The 21,945-nt window shown below is 38.2% G+C and overlaps 1 protein-coding gene across 6 annotated transcripts in view; it reads right to left on the bottom strand.

The window, feature by feature from the left end:
* PCLO (piccolo presynaptic cytomatrix protein) overlaps positions 1-18,336 on the bottom strand; it is a 439,623-nt gene extending 421,287 nt beyond the window's left edge. For 5 of the 6 annotated variants that reach the window (XM_060632355.3, XM_060632351.3, XM_060632353.3 and 2 more), the window contains exons 1-2: positions 17,743-18,336; positions 9,903-11,730 (exon numbers count right to left, since the gene is read on the bottom strand). In XM_060632355.3, coding sequence (XP_060488338.3) covers positions 9,903-11,730; positions 17,743-17,996 — 2,082 coding nt within the window. In that variant the 5' untranslated portion in view covers positions 17,997-18,336. The remainder of the gene's footprint in view (positions 1-9,902; positions 11,731-17,742) is intronic. The other variant, XM_060632354.3, reaches the window with a different exon arrangement.
* Positions 18,337-21,945: the final 3,609 nt, after the last annotated feature.

Below are 21,945 nucleotides of genomic sequence, written 5' to 3' on the forward strand. Positions count from 1 at the left end.
GTTAACAATGATGACACTATCCCTACTTACCTTTCAGAATTTTTATAAAGATTCACAATAATGATGATAATAAAAAAATGTTTATCTACTAGTTTCAATTTCAAAGCACTTCCACTTATATTGCCAAATGTGATTTTTTACTTTATGAATATTTTTAGATCTAAGAAAACTAAATATTCAGAAAAATAGAATGGCCTGATCAAACCATACATCAAGTAAGCAGCCGAGCTAGGGTTCATATGCACACTTTTCAAGTCTAAAATCCCATACTGCTTCCAGTTTTCCAAAGGGCCATCTGATGGTTAATTTATAAAGAAACACTGAAGATTTCAAATGACTTTACAATATGAGTTCTGATTGCTTTACTCTCTTTACTCACCCTTAAAATGTGAATACCACCTTATTAAAAGAGCATTAAATGACAAAAATCATATAGAGATCCTAGTGCACAGTCTGAAATGCAGTGTTCAAACTAAGATCTCTCCTTTCTGCGACCAAAGACCTATCTCCCTTTTTTACTAAAGGAAGAAAAAGGCAAGAAGCACTGTTTATGGGAAAGCTGTTTCTCCTTTATCAAAGGTAACTACAACAACTTCAAAGTAAATTCAGAGGAATATCAGCAAAAATACGTACGTGTGAGGGGCAAAGCTAGGAGGACATCCCAGATCTTCTGATGCCTTACTGATGCACTTGATGTGGGCACTACTTTAAGGAAAATAATTATAAACTTCTACCAGACTATTTACATCTTTATCTTCAAGGCACTATCTTTGACATATTTGCAAGGAAGAGCTCATTTTAATCTAAGCTAATTAAGATATGGAAGGGGAGCAAGTGTTAGATATGTTTTCTCAAGGGATGTGAACAATGAGCAAGTTAACCCAGCACTTTATTAAGTTTACTGATCCAGTAAATGATTTTGTGTAGGTGTGGGTATCTGCTTTCACAACAGAACATCTGTCCTTACCAAGTTATATATATCATCATACCAGGGCAATGATATGTAACAACAGCCTTAGCAGATATTATAAAAGCCAAAAGCTGGATACGCAGAAAGTCACCTGAAACATCTAGTCATTTAAGAGCTGAAAATGAAAAAAAACAAAAAAAGGCTTTGATGCTAATGACTAAACTTAATGGGTAGACATGAGAAATATTTATTTTATACAGGGAACATCCAAGTCATGAGAAAGACGTTGCAAATTGAAGCATATCAAAAAATGAGAGCTAAATAAATATGGTGTCTGTAGACATATTTAAGTAATATAGAGCTTTAAATGATTAACTGGGTATTTCTATTCATTTAAATTCATTAGAAAACTATTTTAAAGGAAGATAAATTCTGTTAAAATCAAGATATCCTTTACTTAAATCCTATTAATGATACCATATGGATTGTCAGAGAATAGCAAAAAAAAAAAAAAAAAAAAAAAGTCCTTTAACTTCAGAATATAAGAACCTTATATTTAGCATCAATAGCATCTATTTCCCTTCACTGGATTCACGTAAAAATGCTGTCAGTTACAGGCACCTGGGTGGCTCAGTTGGTGAAGCCTCCAACTCTTGATTTCAGCTCAAGTCATGATCTCACCATCATGAGATCAAACCCCATGTCAGGCTCTGTGCTGACCATGGAACCTGCTTAAGATTCTTTCTCTCTCTCCCTCTCTCTCTCTCTCTCAAAATAAAACAAATGAACCAACAACAACAACAACAACAACAACAACAACAACAACAACAAAAAACAGTGTCAGTTAAAGCATACACGGCTGTGACTAAGAATGTATTAAAAACTGACCAAATTTCCCATTACAGGCATAAGGCCCTTCAGGTCACCATTGTTATTTAGAACCCAAAATTCCTGGCACTTCATCTAGTAAAATGCTCACGCTGAAGATGTAAAAATCAAGAATCTAAATCCTTTATTCATTCTGACGCATCATATAAATTGTTCCACCAATCATTTGATGAATGAGGGTTTTTTTAAGTGTTAATTGTAACATGAATTTACAAGGTTAAAAAAAAAGTACAAAAAAGGTATGACATTAAAGGTAAAACCTTCTCTCTCTACCACCAAGTCTAACTCTCCAGAATCAGTGTTAAGTTTTGCTTTGATTTTTTCTTGTGGTTGCCATTATAGTATCAAATAAGTTTTGATCTATAAATTTAAAATATTATGAATTTTTACCTTACTACAGAAGCTACAGTTCTTCAAGACAACCTTACATTACCACTACTTTAGGACTGTCTTAAGCAATCTCCAAGAAATTATGTTTAATGAACTATCTATTTTTAACACACAATAAAATAAGGCCTAACTTTTTCAGTTTGATTTCTGTATCATGTAATATCATCTCACATTCTACCACCATTTTGTAATCACATTTTCCATCCATTCTTTTTATTTTCCATTTTAATAAAAGAACTTCCTCTACTGATTATGATGTATGTATAGATAGGTACACATGTACATATAGACAGAGAGAGAGGTGATAACTTGCCTGCATTCTTTCATGTGTTAACACATTCTTAAGTGCCCTCACACTCTCTCCCGATATCTTGCCGAGGTACAGAATTCATCTTATCATCCTATCTAGAAACTTAAAGAAAGTGCTCCCTATCTACTGTCTTCTATGCTGATTATGAGGATTGTAGCTGTTTGATTTCTCATCTTTTTTTTGTAGATGGTATCATTTTTCTCTGTGGAAGCCTTTCCGGTTTTCTCCTTATCTTTGGAAATCTGATATTTTACCAGGATACACCTATCAGTCATTTTATTAATTTTGCATGGCCAGTGGGTAGGCCTTTACATTCTGAAGACTTCAATCTTTCTTTACCTCAGAGAAATTTCTTCTGGAGCTTATCTCCACCATCTTGATTCTTTCTTTCTGTAACTCCTATTAGAGTTCTTTGATACACTCTCCATGATTTTTAATATTTCTCTTAGGGCCCCAGATCCCCCAGAGATATAAATAACCACCTCCCCAAAATGTCTACAACTCCATTGGCAGGCATCCAGAAACAGCCCCACACCGGAGATAAAATGCCCATTCTCCAGTCTCTATATTACTACAGGAAGTAGTAAAGAGGAAAATCTCAGAGTTCTATACCTTCCTAGGTGCATTCCCCACTCTTTCCTTCCTTAACCATTCCAAAATCCAAGCTTTCGCTACAACTATATACACAAATTAAACATTTAGTCACTATTAAAAATACCAGATTCCCAAGTTATCTATCAGTTTCAAGCCTCTAATCCTTCAATGGGAATGAGGGAACTCTCACCACCCAACCCCTCCCACCCATGGTCCAGGCTATAACCTTCTGCTACTTCATTTCTCTCAATAACATTTATCACCAGCTGTCACGCTATATATTTTATGTGTTTATCACTCTTAGAATACACACTGCATGAGGAGAGAATTTCTGTGTACTGTGTTCACTCTTAGATGCCCAAAGTCTAGAACGGTGCCTGAAACACAGTAAGGGTTCGGTAAGTAGTTGCCTAATTTTTTAAATTGCTCTACAATCTGGAAAAATCTTAGGCCTTTTCCAGACCATCAAGTGGGCCCAGTGAAATTTGAGCGTGCTAATTATTTATGGAATATTCTCTTAAACAGTTCTTAAGAACAGTAAGAATTTTTATAAGTTGTTTATATGTCCCGAATGAATGCTCTCCTAGGAGGTCACGTGTTTTTTCTTTTGTTTTGTTTTTCACTGTTTCACCTGTGTCCTTCATGTGGTATCACTGCTAAAATGTCAAGTTAAGTCTCTTCAAGCCTGTCATTTACAGTGAATGTCTCCATTATTTACTAGGTAATCATCAGAGGTTTTTCTGTGTGTGTGGACAGTTCTGCCTCTCCATTCATCCTCTCCTTTAAAGGAGAGGATATGGGACAACAGAGGGTCAGTGTGCAAGTAAGGACAGCTTTACAGGACAGTAACAGATCAGAGTGATTGACTCACAGTTGAGTAATGTTTTGTTTTCACCTTTAAATTATTCCATTGTGCAAGAATGGCATTACTTCTAATTCTCTTCCAAAGTCCCTAGTTTTCTCATGAGGGGCCATTAGGCAGCTCATCCCTTCATTTGGAGAATTCTTTGGCTTTGGCTCGAGGGAAAGAAAAATAAAGACTCTCCCTACCGTCTTCCCATTGGAGATTAGGAAAGAGTCCACTAGTCATATTTGTTCCTACTGCAATTCTTTAATTTGTTGTTTGATCACTACCCATAGCCCATCACTGCTTTCTATATTTGTTCATTCCTAGCTTAGAGCCTAGAGAGCTTCCCTGAGGAAGCCACTTGTTTGATGGTTTCCTTGGTTCTTTTTCTGTCATCATCTTCCCATTTTCTATCTTCTAGAAATTCAACATGCCAACTTATACTGCTGGTGGTCTTTCCTAACTTCTGGAAAGACCTTTTAAAAAGTGAGACCTTTGGAGATAGGAGGCGAACTTACGTGTGCCCAGTGTTCCTTTTTAAGAGGAACTGTGTTGTCGACTTTACTTAGAACTTGAGGTGAGAAGACCTCTGTGCTAAATCAGCAAGCAACTAAGAGGAGAATATCACCTTTTCTAAACATTCTTCCAGCTACTCTACCATCAGGAAGCTCTTAACAGGTTTTCTTTCTCCACAGGCTCCAGCCTCCTGACATTTGGCAGAGCTCTACTCCTTCCCACTAGTTCTTAACACATTTTCCACATTTCCGCCCTTAGTTTCTCTCACCAGTAACAGAAGATGCAGCCATCCTATCCACCTCAAAGAGGTGTCCAGTTAAGTCATTTTGCCAACCTAAAGAACTTGCACCATTTTTTGTTTTGTTTTGCTTTAATAAATGGAGGGAATTTATATGCAGGTCTAGGTGTGTGTGTTTTGGGGATTTTTTTGTTTTGCTTTTGTTTTGTTTTTTAGCTCTGGAAATATGGCCATGTTTTTGTTCAATAAAATACCTGGTATCATCCAAGAGACTGATTAACCTATGGTCCATTATGATCAAAAATAAATATGACCAAAAAAAGCACCTTAACTAACATTTGGTTCATTATTAACATACTGAAAAATGACAAGTCATTTCATAGATTACAAAATTTGACAAGAGCCAGGAGAATTTTCAGACTCGAGGGACAAGTCTTTAAATTTCTCCCTAAATCTTGCCCCAGGCTATGTATCAAAAGATATCTAGTATATGAACAATAAAAACAACGAGAAAAAGTGCTTTTGTTGCTATGTAGAAAGCAAATGTTCAGTTTCTGTGTCAGAAAGGAAGCCCAAAGAGAGAGCCTGCATTGTTGAGGTTTATTCCATTAATGGACTGGTAAGAAAAGATAGCTATAAACTCCTCTTGGCATCAAAAGTTTAGGCTTAGAGCCAGTAGATTCTTAACGTTTATTTGGAGCAGCACACATTTTGACAGTCACCAGAGTCGATGGTTTAAATACCATCCTCTTCACATAGATATTTGAGCTAAGGTGTGTGTGTGTGTGTGTATGACAGGAGTAGGAGAAAGCTCACAAGTCTAGTTAAGGAAGTCAAATCCCCTTCCCTAAAGCTTGCTGTCAGAGTGATGATACCTCTCCAGTCCTTCCTCCCCAGATCAGTATCCATTTAAGAGCCAGGATGTTCATAAGCACATATTGTCATAATTCTGATACATTGGTAATAAAAAATATCAGAGAAATCCTCCTAGTCTTTTCAAGAAGTGATACAAGAGAGCAGTATTCTATTTAATCCACAGACTACAAAAGTAATAATACTGAGAGTTACTTGCATACTCAAACTTGAAAATAGTAAATCAATGTAAATTAAAGAATTAAAGAACATCCCGCCTCTGTCCCTGTCCTGCATAGAAAAACTGTCTACTCAGTCTGAATATTTGAGGGCAATGTGACCCAGAGCATTACATCCTCTTCAGAAGATGCAGAAAAGTTCACTTCCTCATGGATCCATAGAACAGCTCAGAAATGGTGATTGTTCCCAAAATTTCATCTATCTTATTATCTCTTGAAATAGAAACTCCCAGACTCTCTCCAGAGGTCTAATTTCTCAACTCTAACCCCCTTGATAATTCAGGAGTGAGGAACTGCCCATTTGGTGGACAGAATTAGGAAAGATGCCTTCTTAAAAGAGTTCAGAATTAGTAGCTCAGTCGGTTAAGTGTCCGACTTCAGCTCAGGTTAATGATATCATGGTTCGTGGGTCTGAGCCCCATGTCGGGCTCTGTGCTGACAGCTAGGAGCCTAGAGCCTGTTTCGGATTCTGTGTCTCCCTCTTTCTCTGACTCTCTCTCTCTCTCTCTCAAAAATAAAAACAAACATTAAAAAGAAATTAAGAGTTTAGAATTAGAACTCAGATGACATTTTTACTTATGGGGGAAAAATAAAGTTGAAAGAAATGTCAAGATAAATCAAATAATCAAATGGCTCTTGATTGCTACCTCAGAACCCAACAACTTATGATATTGTATCCAAGTATAAAAAAAAAAAAAAAAAAGGTGAGAGTACACTTTAAAAGTTAAATCTTATCCACATTGCATTATATTGTAACTTTAAAAGCACTTAATGCATTTAAAAATACCTTATCATACAAATGTTCAGATAATCCTAATAATCCAATGTGTTGGGCAGAGAATAGATTATTATATTCATTTTTCAAATGGCATCCTTGCTACAGAAAGTTTAAATGATTTGCCCAAGTTCATCTCAACAATAATGGGAATGCATTCCTTTAATGAGCTAGTGAGGTAGACCTGCCCTCATAGTCCCAACTCCTTTTATAAGTGTCTATATTCCTGCTATTCTTCACATTTCCAACTCAAATTCTTCTGTTTTCATAAAGATCATTATGATACCCAAACCTCACCCCACCCCCACGACTGATAGTGATGTTTTCTTCCTCTGACCTCATAGCACTTTATCTCTGCTTCTACCATAAATAAATATATTGGGAATCAGGAGATTCGGTTTGAATTCTGCTTGGTTATTTACTGCCATGAAGATCCTAACAAGTAACCACAGTAACCACTTGAACACTAGTTTTCTCACTATTAGAAAAGAGAAAACTATAGTACAGATAATATATGCCCATGGAATTTTTTGGAAATTTAAGTTTGATTAAACCAGTAGGAAAGAACTATGTTAAATGTAAAGCCCAACACAAAGTTACTTTTCATATACATATATTTCTTTTTTATATCCACTTTTATTTCCCCTATTTTATTTCCTAGAAGAAAGACTCCATATCCAGTGAATACTTGATTGCGTCACAGCACTCATTGGTGCTTCACAAGAAGCATTTGATACAAACTTCTAAAATGAATGAATGATCAAATGTATGACTACATTAATCAAGTAAGTTTCGTAAAGCAGCATGTTCATCACCACCTGCTAAACGTTGAAGGCCAAAATCTGACTTCAACTTCTCTCCAATCTCATTGTCTATTTTCCCCCACCACGTCAGCCAACCTAGATTTACCTCTGATTCCTTAAATACCCCGTAAATTTTTCTGGCTCTAGGTCTTGGACCAAATTATCATCCCCTTTCACATCCTTTATCTGTTGGAATAGTATCCATCCTTACAAACCTAGCTCAAATGCCATTTTCTCCATGAAGCTTTCCTTAATCTCACTCACTAGAAATGACGCTTCCTATTCCACAGTATTTGTTCATCTCTCATTGCTCTTATCATGTGACCACATATTACGTTTCCTTGTGCATATATTATCTAACCTAATACTCTGATTCTGTTATGATCAGCCTTATGTTTTAGTTATCTTTATATCCTGCCAAACCTATATTAAAATGTCTTCCATATAACAGGTACTCAAATAATATACGTGGCTTCAAAGTCCAACTGCATGTTTCTGCTTTATAAATTGGCAAATGACATTTCATGAAATGATCATCCATTGCTTTAAGTCATTATTACTGTACATTCCTATCAATGTCATATAGTACGAGCAGAAAGAGATCTTCATTAAAATTTTAAAAGCTACCAACATATAAACAAACTTCTTATAATCCAATTTCTGCTATACTTTGAAAGCAGCATGTTCTTATTAATTGCAATGTTATCATTAAAAATGGCCTATCTGGGGGTGACTGGGTGGCTCAGTTGGTTGGGTGTCCAACTTGGGTTCAGGTCATGATCTATGAGCCCCGCATTTGGCTTTGTGCTGACAGCTCAGAGCCTGGAGCCTGCTTTGGATTCGGTGTCTCATTCTCTCTGCCCCTCCCCCACTTGTGCTCTGTCTCTCTCTGTCTCTCAAAAATAAATAAATGTAAAAAAAAATTTTTTAATGGCTTATCTGGAAAGTTGAGGTAGTCAATATGACTTTGGGATAAGAAGAACAAATGATACTTTAGAAAAAAACCAGAAGTTGGCACATTTTTAATTTACATCATTTTTATCTCTCCTTGGCAGCAAACATCCCAACTAATCTAACAGCTACCAACGATCATCAATGCTGTTATTATTGTAACATAGACTTCATTTATAACAAGGGTACACAAGTTTTCTCTCTCGGGGATATTTAAATCACACAATCCTTCATCGCCTGCTGTCAGCTCCTTCCTGGGCTGTTCGCAGACATAATGTACACATAAGCCACTAACAGCTGTCCTCCAGACAAACTAAGTGATTTCTGCACCTTCTCATCGGGTGGGAGCCACCAGATTTCTTTTAAAAATGTATTCTTCTGGCCTCTCTGTTCTCACTTATCTCATTATGTCACCTTCCCTGTATTATTTCTTCACTCCAGAGAATTTCTGAGTGTTTTTTTGTTGTTGCTGTTTTGTGTTTTGTTTGTTTTGTGTATGTTTGTTGCTGTTTGGGGCTTTTGTCCTTCTCCCTGAATGTCCCCAAATCTCCACCTATCAAAATCTGATTTTATCCAGGGCCTTTAAGTGCTAGGTTAACATTAACTGAATTCTTGAGAATTATTTTTCTGTCCTCAATCAGAGTAAACAATGATGAACAATCATTTGTCACTACTGGCCCCTTTATGATTTGATAGTCAGGAAGGCATACCCAAAGACTTAAAAATATAAAATATGATCCTTCTGAGAATACACCCATCAATGTTGAACCTGCTCTTAGGACTTCATTTTACGAACTGACTTATGCTGTTATTAATGACTCTCAACTAATAAGTGAAACATTACTTCATAAGGTATATCAAAATCACTGGCAGGAAAAGGAGAGGTATAGTTTGGAAAAGTGTACTTAATTTTATATTAAAATTGTATTTATGGGGCTCCTGGGTGGCTCAGTCAGTTAAATGTCTGACTTCAGCTCAGTTCATGATCTCACGGCTTGAGTTCAAGCCCCACATCAGGTTCTATGCTGACAGCTCAGAGCCTGGAGCCTGTTTCAGATTCTGTGTCTCCCTGTCTCTCTGTCCCTCCCCCACTCACGCTCTGTCCCTCTCTCAAAAATAAACATTAAAAAAATGTTTAAAATTGTATTTATAATGGGAAAACATGGTCCACTTTTTTTGCAGCACAGAAATGATCCCAGTTAAGAGTACCATAATTTTGGAAGGCAGGAGTATGAATTTAAAAGTTAAAGTAATTATCACTGTATGGTAAGTAATAATAAATAGTGTGGATCTTACAGAGTGCAATGAGTATATGCTCAGCATCTTTGATTTCATTTTGACTTTATGTGCCAAAGTTATCAGAAATTGTGGCAGCATTTTGGGCTTATTATTGGAGAAAATGGCTTAAAACTTTTTTTTTTCTAAATTTACAATTAGAGAAGAAAAAGAGAAAGGAAGGAAGGAGAGGGAGAAAGAAAGGACAAGAGAAAAATAATGCCATCCTATCATACCAGTGATAAACCAAACACCATTTGTGTAAGCAATGATAATGGTTTAAGAGCATGAACACAATAAATAAACACACTCACCTCGGTTAAATGAGGATTGGGATTAAAACCACACAGGCTACACACAGTGGTTTGACACTCAGTGCATGTGTTAAAATTGGCCTTTTCTGGAACATGCAACAGAAGTTCAGTGGTATTGCAAAGAGGACAGATGGTTTTAGAGAGGCCTTGTCCTGGAGTCTGGGCTGCAGACGGAGCAGTGGATGGCTGCAGAGGTTTCCCAGCTTCTGTTTGGCTTACTGGTTTTGTAGATGGCTGAGCTGAAGGCTTTGCCGGGCCTGGCTGTTGAGGTGGGGGCTTTGCCGGGCTGGGCTGCTGAGAAGGGGGCTTTGCCGGGCCTGGCTGTTGAGGTGGGGGCTTTGCCGGGCCTGGCTGTTGAGGTGGGGGCTTTGCCGGGCCTGGCTGTTGAGGTGGGGGCTTTGCCGGGCCTGGCTGTTGAGGTGGGGGCTTTGCCGGGCCTGGCTGTTGAGGTGGGGGCTTTGCCGGGCCGGGCTGCTGAGAAGGCGGCTTTGCCAGGCCAGGCTGCTGAGGAGGGGGCTTTACCGGGCCAGGCTGCTGAGGAGGGGGCTTTGCCGGGCCAGGCTGCTGAGGAGGGGGCTTTGCTGGGCCAGGCTGCTGAGGAGGGGGCTTTGCCGGGCCAGGCTGCTGAGGAGGGGGCTTTGCTGGGCCAGGCTGCTGAGGAGGGGGCTTTGCCGGGCCTGGCTGTTGAGGTGGGGGCTTCGCCGGGCCGGGCTGTTGAGCAGGAGTTTTTCCTGTCCCTGGCTGCTGACCCAGAGACTTTGTTGCCCCAACTTGCTGAGATGGAGTCTTTGCAGGTCCAGGTGGCTGAGCTGGAGACTGTGACCCAGGTTGGTGAGCTGGAGATTTTGGTGCCCCTGGCTGCTGGGCTGGGGGCTTTGCTGGCCCTGGCTGCTGAGATGGAAGTTTGTCTGACCCAGCCTGTTGAGTTTGAGGCTTCGCAGGCCCAACAGGCTGAGCTGGAGACTTTGGCCCAGGCTGCTGAGCAGTAGGCTTTGTTGTCCCTGGTGGCTGGGCTGGGGGCTTTGCTGTCCCCGGCTGTTGAGCTAGGGCCTTCGCTGGCCCTGTTTGCTGAGCTAAGGGCTTTGCAGGCCCAGGCTGTGCTGTAGCAAGTTTTTCAGGTCCAGGCTGCTGGGCTGGAGGTTTTCCAGGACCTCCCTGCTGAATAGGTGGTTTGGATGGGCTTTGCACAGAGGGTTTAACAGATTCTCCCCTTAGTGTGTCTGACGGTTTTGTCTGAGGCCTGGTTGCATCTCTTTGAAGGGGCAATTGTGCCTGGTCTGTCTGAGGAGCCTGCGTAAGCCCCTCAATTGGCTTTCCTGTCCCTGAAGGTTGTAATTTAATCTTCTCTGGTTGCTGAGAAGATACTGATCTGGGAGAGCCATCCTGCTGCAGTGGGACCCTCGCAGGTCCTTGCTGCTTAGGAACTGGCTTAGGTGACTGTTGTGGTGGAGGTTTTGTGATTCCTTCAGGTTTTCCTTGTTCTTTCTGAGCCATTTTTTGTTTCTTGGCAGTTTCTTCCTGGGATGAATCAGTGTCTGATATCAAATCAAAAGGATTAAATTTATTTACAACCGAGGAGACAGCACTTAAAGGGTTAACCTCTGAGAGGAAGCCAGGCATCATACTAGACTTGTGCTCTTCCTTCAGATCAGTTCTGGACTTTGATTCTTTCAAGCTAATAGTGGAAGGACTCCTTCCAGGCAACTTCTGCTCTGACCTCAAAGTGTCTGTAGTTCTACTCTTACTGAGACCAGGCGGAGCTGAACGCCCTGGGTCCGGCGGTTTCCCTGATTGTTTTGGAGGATGACTACTATCCAACTCTTGTTTCCTAGAAGAGTGAAACAAAAAGAAGTAAAAATAATGGAAATTATCCCAATTCTAAATAATATGAAAAAGCTATTACTTTCTTACAGTCTCAAAATTACGCATGTATAAATATAATTAGAACACATTTTTGCAGTCTACTGTACGTGACCATAAAAGGTTTAATCCCTCTGTTACTTTCTTTACATGGGTAGAGATTTTCAACAAGAAGGTAAACAAAAAGGGGAAAAAACAAAAATAATACCTGCTACCGTAAGTCATGAAAACATAAGAAATCTAGCTAGACATTATTTATAATAGTTTATTTACATTTACACTTAATAGAATCCAGCCATACTTAACACCTAATTATATTAAATTGATAAATCAAGGCAATGCCATGTTCTAGTACGTTCATGTTCAAAGAATGTTATTCTTCCAAATACTAGCAGCACCAAGAATTAAAACTAATCATTTTAAAATGTGGGAGTTTGTTCCAAACTTTTTTTTTGATGTTGTTTGTGTGTCTTACTTGATTACAAGAATTAAATTAGTCACATATGGCATGTGTGACATCTGGGAAATGTTTAGTAAAGGAAGTTATGTCAGGCATTTCCAGGGGCTGAGAAAGTTGATAGTCTATTCAATTTTACTCTGTCTACAAAGAAAATATCCATTAAATATTATCCTTATTAAACTTCATAAAATGAAAAGTCCTACTTTGATTAATTAGAAATTTTTGAGAAATAATTCCCTATTTCTTGTAGAAGAAAAATATTATGTCATTTAATTATTATTCCAATAGCTAATACTTAATGAGATCTCTATGCAAAATAACAATTGATACTTACAGAATTTCGAGATATAGCCTGGTATACAACTAGTAATAAGCTGGTTGTGACCCCAGTTTTGAAGGTATTGTTACTTTTCTCAGAAGAAAATATATAATAATCTCTTAATGTTTTGTGTAACACTCTTGCCACTGTTAGGCTATTAGTAATATTATTCATTATTAACAGCTTTAAGAATGTAACTAATCTGCAAAATTTCTTTTAATTCATAGACAAATATACATGATGGATTTTTTTTTAAACAGTTTTGGAAACATGATCACTTTTAAATGACTATGGCTAAATAATTGTAAGTTTTTACTTTTAGCCAAAAATTAAATACATTAATTTTTTTTAAATAAGCCATTCTTCACTGATAAAGTTGCAACTAAAAAGAATAGGATATATTAGAATTGTTAACAAATAAAATTATAAGTATTGCATTTGATAATGTAGCTTTTTAATTTTGGAAAAGATTTATTTATTTTTAATTAAAAGAAAAAAGAGAAAGTTATTCAGTAGCACTTAAAATATGAGATAATCACAATAAAGTTCTATAAGTTTTGTTTTGTGAAAATTTACTTGCTAATGGGCCAGATTATAAATTTTTAATTTCAGATCATTTAGTACCTAATATGAATTAAGTTTTTGAAGTTCCCCAAAGGATACAGAAATTTGAGTTAGATCAAGTCATAAGGCATAACAGAAAGAAACACAGAAGCATTCCCTCTAGTTAGCAACAAGTCCAAAGGAAATAATCTATACAAGCCAAGGTATGTAAGAAGTGATTTTCTGATAAAAGAGAAATAAATAGAATTCCTAGTTTTGGCAATTCCCTCCAGGAAAAAAAAAAAAATTAGGAAATTTGAGATAACTGAAATGAGGAACTAAAATTATTACCCTAATTAATTCCAACAGTTCTAAGATAGTTATCTTTTAAAAAGCTACGTATTTCCATTTTGGGAAAATGATTTTGAATGTTTCTTTACAGGCCGCAAAAGCCATAGTAAATGACCTAAGATGGATTATTTCCAGAAATTCCACTGTTTAGATCTTCACATTATTCTGGAAATGATCCACATTCAATTAATGAAATCTACCACTCCCATGAAAGGGCACATTCTTAGGAACTTCGTTAGAGAAGTCCCTGTCTTATGAGTAATTATTAGGCATTTTTTTGAATTGGTTCCCTTGTGGAGTCCTAGAGACCTACATTTAAACAGAGTACAAAAGAAATCTATTCTTAATTTAACGAAATCCTCTTGAAAATACTATTAAGCTTAATCATTGTTTGTGTTATTTCACAGAATCCAGCCTATGTACAAAACAAATAAAAAATGAACTTTGTGAATACCAAGTAGTTGTGTTATCAACACCAAAATTCAAAGCAAGCTGCTTCCAGCAGAAATTACAATTGTATGTACTTCCTACAAGTATAAGTTATACAGTCTAACAAAAGCCCTGAGAAAATACTGACACAGATATGAAGATTGCCCTACAACTTAAACTAATTTCAGTTACTAGAATGATGTGAGTTAATGTAAAACATAGAGATGTGGATGTGAGAAATAGAAGGACAATCATTAAAAGAGATATAAGCTTAATCCTGAACAAAAATATAAGGATGTCTTAGCTAACTATGGTCTTTCAGTGAAGTTTTGTTTGGTGTAACAGTTGCTCTGTCAAAAACAAACATGACGAAAATGCAATCTGTGCCTTGTAAACTAGACTGGGACCTCCTAGAGAGGGAATGTGTTTCACTCATCTTTGCATCACTAGAACCGAATCTGTTAACTAGAGAGCATGTTTGATGAGTGAATGAATGAACACATGGATGACAATGAATTGATGAATGTATCAGGTTTTTGTTTTATGCTAGATTAATGCTTCATCAATTATTTTCAAAGTCTTCTGCAGTCCTTCCAAGGCATAAGTGCAAACATTCTATATGCATTTTAGAACCTGGGCTTGGCTTGCTACTCTAGGAAGAAAAAATGTTTGTTGAGTTGTCTACCAGTTGGAGAGATGCAAAGGAATACTAAAGAAAATAACAGATTCAGTCAGAATTCCTATGAAATATTCTGCTAATCAGAAGCACTTTTCAGTAAAGCCCTTCTCAAACCTGTAGTTGTAAATAGAATGAGTTGACCAAGTAATAAAATTGTCTTCCCCTGGGTCTTTAATAAATCAAAAATTCAGGAACATTTTGTTTGTAACCTGTAACTTCTAGCTTGTAACTACCCATGCTTTAAACAACCTCCTCTTTCATTACTACTGTCATCACCAGATTAGAATTTTTCTTTCATCATTTAGCAGAAAAAAATATTTCAGCTACAAATGAGGTAAACAGTATTCAAGGCTAAGAATATAAAAGCAGTTGGAATGCTAAAAAAAAACTTTTTAATGGAACACATCAGGCAATGACACTTGACAGTGCTGAGTCACATAAAATTTTTGATATTAGAAATACAAGCAACTTCAGGAGTATCTATTCATTTTTATACTGTAGAGGATACTAGGGCTTAAAGTGGCTAATAGATTATCCAAGGCTATAAAACTAGCTAGTCACAGGGGCACCTGGGTGGCTCAGTGGGTTGAGCCTCTGACTCTTGATTTCCACTCAGATCACTATCCCAGTGTCCTGGGATTGAGCCCTGCATCGGGCTCCGTGCTGAATGTGGAGCTGCTTAAGATTCTCTCTCTGTCTCTGTCTCTCTGTCTCTCTCCATCTCTGTTTCTCTCTCTCCTTATGCCCCTCCCCCGCTCACACGCTCTCTTAAAAAAAAGAAAAAAAAAAAAACAGTCACAGATATCTAGTATCCGGACTCCTGGTCGGGGTGGGGAGGGGAGTGGGAGTTCCACTGACTTCTCCACATGTAAAAAAAATGTAGATACATCAGAATAACTCCTAACAGTGCATAATTCAATACACAATTTGTCTGAAGCCATCACTGCCAGTGCCACCACTGCTGAGATTGATATTATTACTCTTTACAGAGTTCCTTCAAATTAAAATTCAAACAAAAATATCCCTGTCAACTTTTAACCAATCCTCACAATGATTCTACAAGATAGGTAAAACAAGTGTCACTTGCCTTATTTGAAGCAAGGAAACTGAGGCACAATGGCTGAAACACATATACAATTTGCCTTGAGTCAGTTAAAATGAATAGGATAAGAACTTAGGGTTTTGGGGTCTCAACCCTTATTTAAAAACAAAACAAAATACTTCCATGTCTAACTGACACACTTAACCCCTTCAAACCTTAAAAAATTGGATATGCTTTTTTATATATACTTAGAGTGCTTCTAAAAATCTGAATCTAAACCAGGTGTTTCTTTGGTTATCCCATGCGGGGATAATAAATTTGCAAAAATTATGCATCTTTTATAAACATAATTCAGTAAAATATAAGGTTTCAAAAATCAGAAACATATTGTTTATCTGTTGAGATGAAGCTTTCACCAATAAGTTTTGAGACCACAGATTACCTACTAATAATTCTACTCTAACAAAATTATCAATGGAGAATCTGATATAAGTACTGTATAAAACCAGTTTCATAGGCTGAAATAGTATTTTTCAGCCACCCTCTGAACCAAAGAAAAGTTAGGATTGCAGAAATGAAAGCTCAAACTTTTTCTTGGTCTATGTAACCAGGGTGCTAAACCTGTTGCATGTACATATTAGGAAAAACTATAGAAGAGCTGACATACATTTCTAAAAAGCTAATAGAAGTACTGTACCTCGTTATTATCCCATAAAAATATAATATATGAGCATTCAAAATTTTTCCCAAGTTTTCATCAGTAGAGAAAAATGGTGCATATCATAAGCTGTTAAGACTTAAGATAATGGATAGAAAAGGCTTTATACCAAAGAAACAACCCCATATATTACTAGTTAGAAAAACAGATTTAATATAAAGGGTCAGGTTTTTACTAGTAGTGGTGGCTTCATTTCAAGAACACAGGATTTTTAGCTGATATATTGTGGAAACTTAAGATTTTATGTTAAAAATATTACAACTATCCATGACACTTCTCCTACGTTAAAAGTTATTTGATAAAATTATATGCATATACGTATATGACAGCTTCTAAGTTAAAATATTTTTATGAAATAGAGGATAAGAATCTACACCTACAATATCCAGATCTTTCAATATCTCAAATGAAAATTGTAGGTCTCCCTTCAGTCAACATAAAGCAGGAATGGTTTCAGGACAACGGACAGAGAACTGTTCGCTAAGGGAGGGTGTAAAGTTAAAGGGTTTGTTTACAATAATAAAGGCAGGGCAGGCACAATGATTATACCCTCTTAGGGCTCTAATTAGAAAACAACTAATTTATTAGATGAAGCAAAATGGAGAGCTACAGAAGGAAATTAATACGGTAATATTACAGAATAGCTCTTAATTGCCTGTGCAAGTTGTCATTTATTTGGTTTGACTTGAAAACTATGTACTGGAAACTAATTTTAAGATAACACAAATTCACATGTTCTAAACTGTAAGATACTTTTGCATATAAAAGAGCAATAGTTTAAAAAATAGCATATGCTAATTCAGAAATACATGTACAGCACCTGCTCCGCTGCGACCGAACCATCTGTCTAATGCCATAATATATTTTAGGGTCCCTCATTGAATATAAAAGGTGTATTCATTCTATACCTTCTACCTAAACAGCTCCTTTTCTCCTCTGGGGCTGGGGTGGGAAGGAAGGACAAATCACCTCCCAGGGAATTAAAGGTATTGTTACAGAAATATTTCAGACATCATTCACAGAGAAAAAGACGCCGAAATGACTGGGGAGGTTTAAACAGAGACAGGTAAACACCCAGTTCTATCCATTTCCCAACACGTCCGTTTTGTATTAATGGAAGACTTCCAGATTAGTAAAACACTGGAGGGCGTCTCTCCACGCCATCCTAGGGGAAAAAGGTTCCAAAAGGCCAAAAATCACAACCTAAAATCACAGTTCCAGGAATGCAACCCTTGACTATCCCACTAGAAACTCTACAATGCATCATTTTTATTCTGCCCAGAGAAGGCTTATGATCTCTTTCTCGTCACCCCATTAGGGAAAATAAAATGAACGGAAACCACATATATGTACTGCCGTGCTGGCACATACGGGTTGGCACATATGTGCACGGGAAGCTGTACATATATGCCTGGACATATACATCATGCTGTGCGTGCCTGTGCATGGAAGACGGCTCCGCAGCGGCCGGGGGAACGCTTCCCTTGGGCAGCCCCTGCGCCCTTGACATGACAGCGGCGATCTGTCTCCTCTCCTCTTCGCTCAGCTGGCTCAGATCCGCCTCCATGCCGGCCGGGATCACGGTGTGCAAGGAGCTCCCCGCCCCGCCAGCCCCTCCTCCGGCTGCCGCCGCCGCCGCCGCCGCCAGCCCTTCCGGGAGCCCTTCCCCTTCCAAGCTCGCCTCGTTGCCCATGGCTCAGAGGGACTCGGGGCCGCTGCGCTCCCTCCTTGCGCTGCGTCCCCGTCGGGAAGCCCGCGGCCCGACGAGCAACCGGAGCCGGGGTCCGCCGTGGGGCGTGCAGGCGGCCGAGTCCCAGGGCTCGGGACCCGGCACCGCTGCCCGGAACGCCAGGCGGGTGTTAGTCCCGCTCGCAGGTGACGCCCGCAGCTGGTGCCTCCTCCATGTTGGACAACTCCCCGAAGCCTCCTCAGCGCCCCGAGTCGGGAGAAGCAGGTCTGAGCAGTGCCAGCCGGGCGCCGTCCGCCCCTCCCACCGCGCCCCGCCTCCTCGCCCGCGCCCTCGCAGTGCGCATGCCTGTCTCGGAACAGGTGATGGCCGCACCCGCGCCCATCCCGTTCTGCGTCGCTCTGTATCCTTCCACACTCTCAGCACCGATTTAAAGGAGCCCGGGGAGAGCGCAGCTGAAAACCGGGACAACAGCCGGCGTTTCTTTCAGGCATATTTCAGGATGCCTCAACCTGAGTTTTAGCGGATTACAGTCAAGGGGTGGGGAGGGGCTGGAGGGGAGGTGTCAGTTTCCTTCTTTGATTCATGGGATCTGTAGTTTCAAAAAAAAAAAAAATTTTTTTTTTGTTTTTTTTTAAGGGAGCGTTTTTAAAGATTTTAGTAATGGATTCAGGTAACGAGATTAACTGGAGAAATCTCTGATGCCTTTGGGACAAATTTCCCCAAAAGAGCCGAAACTGGACCTTTTCACTTAGGACTTTTCCAGAATAATTACATTAAAACCTTAGGTACAGCAACCGCAAGGAGGTAAAGTTTTTGAATGCTTATCATTGTATTGTTCCCTAAAGGGACTACACAAAAGTAAGGGGTTACGGGAAATTAGGGAGGAGATACTGTAGTAAGATTCAGATTGTAGAGTATTAAAATGTTCAAGTGGTGTGAAATTTTGAAAACATGAATTCAGTCCTTTTTTGTACAAATGGACAGAATAACCAAAAAAGTGGAATTAATCTGTACAGACACACACAGATGGCTAGCAGCAGAGTTGTAACTAATAACCCATCCCCACTCACCCCAAACGCACAAACTCTTCTTGCTACATTTCCTCGAAGGGAATGTTTTCCTTCAACACCGAATCCACAACCCCAATTTTACTATCTACCTTTGCTAACAAAATGGACGTAATGTCTCGGTTGTTGAGATTAATCAAAAGCTAACAACAGGAACGAAAAAATAAATAGAAATGAATAAATTGCCCTGAGAGTTTCTAAGTGTTTACAATAAGCGTTATAAAAGTTTTATATTTTGCATTCCACCAGTATCAAAACTAAAAAATGGTTCAGTTATAAAATTTGTGACACTTTTTTTTTCATGTTTATTTATTTTGAGAGAGAGTGCTGGCACAGTGGGGAGGGGCAGAAAGAGAATCTTAAGCAGGCTCCACACCCAGCTGGGGAAGTGGGGTGGAGGGCAGGGTGTTCCATCTCATGAATCCTGAGATCCTGACCTGATTCAAAATCAGGAGTTGGATGCTTAACCAACTGAGCTATGCAGACACCCCAAAGTGTACTGCTTTTAAAAAAGTCCAGTCATCAGATGAAGTGTCACTGCTGGTTGGGTTCCCATAAAAACTTTGCATAAAGTTTAATTCTCTTACAACACATTGAGATGTGACTTCCAAAGTCAAAGCTACAAAGTCATGCTTTGTAAAGAGAATGCTTTCACCTCATACAAACCAATGACATGAAGCAACCTAACATTCTGAGGGGCACGTTTGGAGACAATATGTTATCATCATATTTCTAAAAATGAGTTTGCCTCAAAAAAGATATAATCGGTACATAATCCTGAATCTCTGACAAAATGAGTAACTGCTCCAATGCCCAGGCAGCCCCTAGGAATCAAACTCTAGTTTTGTGACAAAAATACATCCTATGTATTCACATCCACAAACGACGAAGTTAAAAAATTGCTAGGATGAGCACTCTTTTCAAAGTCTAGCCTCAGAATAATGATTAAACTAGAAAACAAATGGTTAATGCTATATTCTCTCTTATTATAGATGGAAAGGAACCTTTAAAGTAATAAAGAAATAAGTGTTAATCAACATGCAAAGTAGTGTGCAGACTAAACAAGAAGTCATAATCTGTAAGATGGGAGTATTATAGCCCATTGCGAAAACATGTGCATTCAACTTCTCCTTCCCTCCTCTCCCAGGAGGAAACATCAGAAAACAGGGAAATGGGACATGTGGTAGAAAGAGTGAATGCACTGTGAAAACAAGTGGGAAACATTTGGGTTGTTGACTTTGTAAAATAATTTTGCCTTTAGGATCTTCATACCTGTGAGTTTCTAAAAATGTTTAATTTTTCAGCCTTCCATTCAGGCTTAACAGTTGCTTGTGCTTGGGAGGTGTTTCAGATCTAAAGAAAAACACTAGAGCAAAAGCCAGGTGCTTTGCTTGTGTGCGAATTCTCAGAATTCTGGGAGTACAAGGATGAGAAGTCAAATGTTATAGATAACTTTATGGAGTTTGTTCTTGCTTACCCAGAAAAAATGTCACAGTTTCATTCTGCAAATTAACTAATGGTGCTATATTCAAAATCTTTGTTGTTCCCTGTTCATTGTACTTACCGTAAATATTTATTTGAATTTGGATTGATTTAACAAGCTGATAGTTCAGCTCCAATTCACTCAGCCTGATAGGTAAGTCATAAAAGTGATCAATTTATGAACACTTCACTGCTATATACCATTATGTCTTTCTAAAATGGCTTCTCCACTCTAGAAAACCAGATCTTTTCCGTTGTTTACTTCTTGCCTCCCTTCCCCAGGTAGGTTCTATTTTAGTAGATTAGAACAAATCTAAATGTGATAATTAACAACTAAATATGACTAGATAATGAATGCTTGGCATGAAATTGCCCAGTCTACCCATGGTCCTCACAGATACCACTCAACCCAGGATAAAATCGAATAGACCACCTTGTATGTCACATGCGCAATACTTGAATGAGTTCAGGGTCTGCAAAAATTAAACTCAGAATAGTCTTCACCAATATAGAAAAATGTGTAGTCTCACTAGTCTTTAAAAACCTACAATTAAATAATCCTTGTATAATTTAATTTATCCTTTTATTTAAAAATAATAGCATGTATTTATTAAACTCTATTTAGTAAGCAATTATCTTAATATGGGCGTATTTATTAAATGCCCATTATATCTCTATTAAAACCATTTTAATGGTGCTAGTAAGTGTTTTGTAAAATAGGCCCTTTCATAAGCTAAATTTGTGAGTATAAATAGATTCAACCTTTCTGGAAGATAATTTAGCAATATCTATCAATAGCCTTAAAAAGAGTCATAATCTGTGATACACTTCTGGAAATCAGTTACCAAAGAGACTGAGTTACAAAAATGACTGTGGAAAAAAAATGTTCCCTAGAGAATTATTTATAATAGCAATAAATAAAAAGGCATTACTGCCCTCATAAATAAGAACGGAAAAGTAAAACCTGGTACAACCAGATGTTTGTATTTTATGAAAATATTAATTTAAAATAATGCTTTTAATTTTTCTTAACATTACTCATTTTTGAGAGACAGAGAGAGACAGAGCATGAGCGGGGAAGGCGCAGAGAGAGAGGGAGATACAGAATCTGAAGCAGGCTCCAGGCTCTGAGCTGTCAGCACAGAGCCCGATGCAGGGCTTGAACTCATGAACTGCGAGATCATGACCTGAGCCGAAGTCGGATGCTCAACCAACTGAGCCAACCAGGCGCCCCTAAAATAATGCTTTTAAAGAGTTCATTATAGGAAAAAATTCACAAAGTATACATAGGATAAGTTTTCATAAACTTATGTGATCACAATTGTGCAAAAAAAAAAAAAAAAAAAAATTAAACTACTAAAATGCATAGAAAATAAACCCAGGAAAAAAATCAAATAAACCAA

This window comes from Panthera onca, chromosome A2 (assembly GCF_046562875.1).
Source record: "Panthera onca isolate mPanOnc1 chromosome A2, mPanOnc1 haplotype 2, whole genome shotgun sequence".
NCBI lineage: Eukaryota > Metazoa > Chordata > Mammalia > Carnivora > Felidae > Panthera > Panthera onca.